Source organism: Quercus suber, unplaced genomic scaffold, assembly GCF_002906115.3.
Source record: "Quercus suber isolate HL8 unplaced genomic scaffold, Cork oak 2.0 scaffold_563, whole genome shotgun sequence".
Lineage (NCBI taxonomy): Eukaryota > Viridiplantae > Streptophyta > Magnoliopsida > Fagales > Fagaceae > Quercus > Quercus suber.
The window spans coordinates 437,436-443,394 of NW_027070008.1; the positions used below are offsets into that span (position 1 = coordinate 437,436).

At 35.3% G+C, this 5,959-nt stretch overlaps 1 protein-coding gene across 1 annotated transcript; it reads left to right on the top strand.

Moving 5' to 3' along the window:
- Nucleotides 1-731: 731 nt before the first annotated feature.
- LOC112005024 (uncharacterized) lies at nt 732-4,550 on the top strand. Its single transcript, XM_024037274.2, has 3 exons — nt 732-953; nt 2,727-3,693; nt 3,818-4,550. Exons 2-3 carry the CDS (start codon nt 2,753-2,755, stop codon nt 4,311-4,313), a joined length of 1,437 nt encoding a protein of 478 aa, XP_023893042.2. The 5' UTR covers nt 732-953; nt 2,727-2,752; the 3' UTR covers nt 4,314-4,550.
- Nucleotides 4,551-5,959: the final 1,409 nt, after the last annotated feature.

The window sequence follows — 5,959 nt, forward strand, 5'->3', positions numbered from 1 at the left end:
AGTTTTACTTTTATACCCTCGAATTAGAATCCACTACGTGGGGTTCGGTTGCTTTATCAGTTACTATGATGGTTAGCCCACAATTCTCAAAATCTGGATCTGATGTTCTGAGCCATTATACCATGGGCACACACTGAATATTGGATATTCAAGGTTTTGGACAACGTGGTACCACATAAAAATTTACCCAATTTAAAATTTTTTTTTTTAGAATTCCAATTTATAATATCCGTTTTTAATGATAGTTCTTATTATTAGATTAAGACATTAATCGATTTTTGACGTAAGCATGGATTAAATCTCAGATTTCTTACTCAATTATCAAAAACTTTACTAATTAAGTTATCTAGAATCAAAATGATTTAACCATTCATTTTAAGAAAGTTTTTATTGGGAATTGAAAAAACTGTCAAAACAGTTAATTATTTTTTTTTTTATAAATTTTTTTAAAAAATAATTTATTAATGTATACCTTAAGAGAGACGTGAGCAAATCTCAATTACTTCAAGATACTGCTAATTTTACAAAATAGAATATTGTATGAAAACATTCTTTTGCAAAACCATGACTGAAATTGCACAGATTTTCACATTTCCAGTTACTGGCCTCATGTCCAAACCAAGCAACTACCTTACGCACGCACAACCATAATTTGCCAAATTCAGCCCAACAATTAGAGAAGAAGGCAAAAAAAAAAAAAAAAAAAAAAAAAAAAAAAAAACGATAACTGAAAAGCAAAATAAGAAGAAGAAGGAAAAAAAAAAAAAAAAAAAAAGCAAATATGGGGCCTTCTCTGTCTCTCTGACATGCGTCATCTTCTACCTTGGTCCTAGATTCTCTCTTATTTTCTGGATCTCCCCCAAACAACAAGCCTATACCTTCATATTCATCCAGATCCCAACCAAACCCACTTCATCCATCTCCATCAAACTTTATCAATCTCTCTTCAATTGGTTTGTTCTCTCTCTCTCTCTCTCCACTGTGTTATTCTCTTCTTTTTTGCATGTATGTTTATATTATACATGTTTTGTTTACCTTTTATGGGGTTGTTTAATTTTATTTAATCAGGCTTTTTCTTGTGTTATTTTTCACTTCACTGTTTGATTGTTTGTAGGTTGCAGTAATATTTGTTACAGGAATTGGGTTCTTTCTTAGACACGGGGATTTTGATGAACTTGGTCAAAGTTTTTTTGTGTGTGTGTGTGTGTGTGTGTGTGTTTTGCTTTTTATTTCTATTTTTAAACTTTTTGATTTTGAGTTTATCCGGTGGTTATGCTTGGAAAGTTGAAGTGGTGATGTGGGGTGTGCTTGGTGGCTGCTTTAATGGATTGTGGATATGGGGTTCTGATTAAAATTTTATTTTGGATGAATTTTTTATATTGTAGTCTTATATAACCTTGTTCATCATTTAACAATGTATTTGAACTCTGTGCGTCATTTTACTTGGGGTTTTGTGGTTCCTTAAGAAGAAAGTTTCATGCTTTTCCTTTCAGAAGACACAAGAACAGCTCCTTCCCTATAGGAATATTAGTTTAGCTTTAATCAATATAAATGATCATTACAAAGTCACTTGCTTTCATTGCAAGATCCATGAACAATGAGGATTGTTTGGTTATCCTGTTATTTAATTATTGCATTGGGGTTTCCTTTGACAAGACAGTTATGTGAACAGGATACCTTTTTCCAAGGAAATAAAAATCTTTTTCTTTATATCTGATGGGTGATAAAACTCTAATGTCTTATTTTTCTCTCAAGTAGAAGGTATCCCTTTTGTAAGGGTTGACTAATTCCTTGATGAAGGATGCCATCTGATTAATCTGAAGAAGTTACTAGGTATAAACCATGGTTACTACAATTATATTCAATATCATCTATATTAGGATCATAGTGGAGATCATTAACTCCAGGGGGTTGGTCTAGTGGTTCCTGAGGCCCCATGAAATCCATGAGGTCCTTGATTCAAAATTCCTAGCCAGCACCCCCAAGGATTCCTTCCTGTTCTTGCCTAGTGTGTGTGAGAGATGCAGGGAGTACACACACTTGCAGGTATAGTCAGGTGCTCGAAAAGCTCTTGACACCCACGATACCTAAAGAGAATAGTGGGGATCATTGCTATTATATAGTAAATATGCTATTCAGATAAATAAATTCTGAAAAATTGGATATTACTAGGCTTTACATTATCTCTATGATAATTTTAGTCTTGCTTATGCAGTTAACATAAAGGAAGATTAGAATTAGAGGTATGGGAAGTAGCATGAATGGTTTCCTTTTCTTTTCTTTTCTTTTTTTCGAAATATTCTTGAGCACTAGATCAGTAGGGAATAGAAACATAGAAAATGAAGAAACTCATGTCTTTGAAGGTGATTAAAAATTTAATGGTTTCTCTTATTTTTACAATTTCACCCTGTTACCATAATGACTTATGTACTCTGAGGGCCAGAAGTTGTAGAATGGGGTGGAAAATTGACACATTGCATTCTCTACTCATCAATTGTTTTGAAATGATAATGGTTCAAAGACATTTAAAGAACAATTTATTCTGGTGTTGTCTGACAGTAGTCATAACATACAAGCTAAAGGATTTTCCCATGTGCTAAAATCTCTCCTTTTCATTTAAGTTTAGAATCTCATCTTGTGTACTTTCTTTTTGATTTTTTCCCCCTTTCTTATATAACCTATTTGAACTGTTGCTTATCATATCTTAACAATTTCTATTTTTGCAGTAAATGTGTCAAAGAGTAGGAGAGTGATGGCAGCAGCAGAAGCAAGAGCAGTATGGCAGCGAGCAGCTAACCGGTGCTTTGTCCAAGAAGATGCCAAAAGAGCTCCCAAGTTAGCTTGCTGCCAATCATCATCTTCTACATCCAAACAGGTTGATGGTGGACCTACTAATACAGGAGATTGGCCAGATCATCCTGTTTTAGGTTTTGTGCCTCTTAACAGGAATCCTTCATTTTCCAATCTACCCCCTGACACAAGATGGTGGCTCCAATTACAGCCCAGCTATGGATATCAAAAGGGTTTAACAAACGAACAGTTAAATGCATTGGAGGCTGAAGTGAAAACCTTAATAGCTGGCACTGATAATTCAACAACAGAGTTTACTGAGGTGCAGCCGCAAAAAGGAGACATTATTCCTGATGATAATCAGTCTCCTCTCGATACACAATATGGTATCTCTGCTGTTTATACAAATAAAGCTCCTGAAGTCAGACAGCAAGAGGTAAAGGCTTTGTATAGTAAGAATGCTGATGAACATCTTGAAATAATGGACGTGGGGGGAAAATATGAATTTATGGATATGAATCCTGTTGGTTGTCCAGTTTCCAAACAAGCCAATGAATTTTGTCTAGATCCAGAATCTCCATGGATTGGGGGTAATAAGAATGTGCCATGGTGGCGAGCAACAGATAAAGACGAATTGGCTTCCTTGGTTGTTAAGAAGTCACTTAACCATGTTGAGAATTGTGATCTTCCCCCACCTCAGAAAATGTATCTTAGGAGACACCCATATGCTCATATTGGGTGCTTTGACCGTGATGAAGCATTGGCGTCATTAGATTGGAAGGCCCAAACTGGTAGTATATCCAATGGGACTCATGCACAGGGTTGTCTTGATTTAACACATGGAAAACAGGAGGCTTCTGCTGAGGAAGCTTATATTAAATATGGTTCTGACAACTCATTCAGGTAATAGTTTAGATTACCATCATTTTTCCTTTGGATGAAATCTGGTTGTTTCATCTGACTATACGGATATTAGTATCTGTGTTATCTTATTTTTGTTAGCTTAGATTGTTTTTGGGGCTTGTAGTTTAAAAAGCAGTTATAGCACAAGTCACAAGGATATCAAAGAGATGCCACAAGTTTCTGAAGCTGACCCTGGCAAAGCTCAGCTGATGGAAGCACTCTGCCATTCCCAGACACGGGCAAGGGAAGCTGAGATGGCAGCAAAGCAGGCTTGTGCTGAGAAGGAGCATATTCTTAAGCTCTTCTTTAGACAAGCGTCACAACTTTTTGCTTATAAGCAGTGGTTCCAACTTCTGCAGCTAGAAACCCTTTATATCCAGATTAAGAAAGATGACCAGTCAATTTCCACTCTCTTCCCTGTGGTCCTTCCGCGGATGTTTAACAGAGGTCAGAAACAGCGGAAGAGATTGCAAAAGGGTACCAAGGGGAAAAGAGTCAAGCGAGGGCGACCAAGACATGATATCTCTAAGTATGCTGTTGCTTTTGCATTGGGGTTGAGTCTTGTTGGTGCTGGTTTGCTCCTGGGATGGACTGTAGGATGGATGTTACCTTCTTTCTAGTGTTCAGAGTTGTGATCAAAACCCGGTTCTTAATTCTGGAGATTGATTTACTAGGGCAAGTAGCTGCTTTATGTCTTCCTAGATTCTTAGGTTGTCTAATGTAAATACTCTGTTGTTCCTTAACCTTGTACCTTGTGTGTAAAAGTGTGATGAGATACGTGTATATGTGGAAGGGAAAATGTTCTGAGACAGACATCTCATCAAAGATTTTTATAGATAATCTGTGTATTCTGTTTAGTTTATTAGCAACTTTAGTTAACAGTTTCTCTTGCACATTTCGTATTGTTGATGTTACTGTTATTTTTTTAAATTTTTTGACTAACAAAAAGAATCTCAGACAAGGCTTTGCGTTCGGAATGTTGCTTCAAATTTGATGCTGTGTGGTGTCTGTTATGGTAAGTAGGGGTGGAACTATAAATTTCTGCTTTTTTTTGGGGGGTGGGGGTGGGTTTGCAACCCTTATTTTTATAGGCTATGTCTTTAAAAAAATTTAATAATTTTAGGTAAAATAAAGGATTTTTTTTTTTTTTTTTTAATTTAGGAGGGCCATGGCCCCCACCCTTGGTTATAGTTCCCCAGGGGCAGAGCCAGGGGTCGAAGGGGGCACTTACCCACCCCCCCCCCCCCCCCTAGCCCCACTCAAAAAATCTATTAATATTTCTTCTATTATATTATATAATGCAATAAATGCATTTAAAAGTTATATAAATAAATAGTTAATAAATAGGATGGATTTTAAACCAAACCAAAACCCTCCTCATATAACATTTTTATAATTACAATTTTAAAATGATTTTTTATGTAAATAAAACCCTAATAGATAAATAATATAATGAATATGTCATTTTATTTTGAATTTTCTTGCATTCAAATATTGCTTAATATATACACACGAATAAATTGTTATTTTGCAAATTGATCTAAATACTGTGTGTGTGTGTGTGTGTTCGCTTGACGTGCATAAATGTGATGTCAAATGTAATTTTTGCCCCCCCTCAAGTCAAATTCAGGCTCCGCCACTGGACTTCCACCCCTAATGGTGTTTAAGAGAATACATATTTGCAAAGAATTGGGAGCTAAAGGTTTCATTGTTGCATGGAATCTCAAGTGAAACTTTGGGCTTCTTTTGTGTCTTCATGCCATTCGAATGGGATAAAATTTGTTATCAAGGGAAGTTGGTAGTTGCTCCAAACCGATTTAGACTTATTTTTTTTCCACCCCACTATATAGCCATTGAAGAGATCAGTCTTATGTAATCTTAGTCACGTGACATTTTTTAATGAGTCATGTGACTTGTTTAAATAATACACATGGATAGTCTTATAAATTTTTACATAATTGGTTGGAAAAGATAATTTTAAACTTTTTTGGAGCTAAACTTTGTACATTGGAAATTAGTGAAGATTGCCTTAGGAACAACGATAAATGTATGTAGCTTAATGAGATCATGGGGAGATTTTGTGTTGCTTCATTTATCCTAAATATCCTTTGTTGGTAAGATGAAGATGAGAGAGCATGGAGAATATCAATGTTGAGAGAATCCATTTTATGGTTAAGATTTTATATAAATTGTCATTGTAGGAGGTAAAAAAATTAATTAAGCCAATTACAATATGTCATGTCAAAATTTAGTGACAAATTTTAAA

What these genes read in the sequence shown, in the direction of transcription:
- LOC112005024 (XM_024037274.2), top strand. Translation starts at nt 2,753, where the DNA reads ATGGCAGCAGCAGAAGCAAGAGCAGTATGGCAGCGAGCAGCTAACCGG. An exon ending in GGTTCTGACAACTCATTCAG is followed by an intron (nt 3,694 to 3,817) that starts GTAATAGTTTAG and finishes TGGGGCTTGTAG; the next exon opens with TTTAAAAAGCAGTTATAGCA.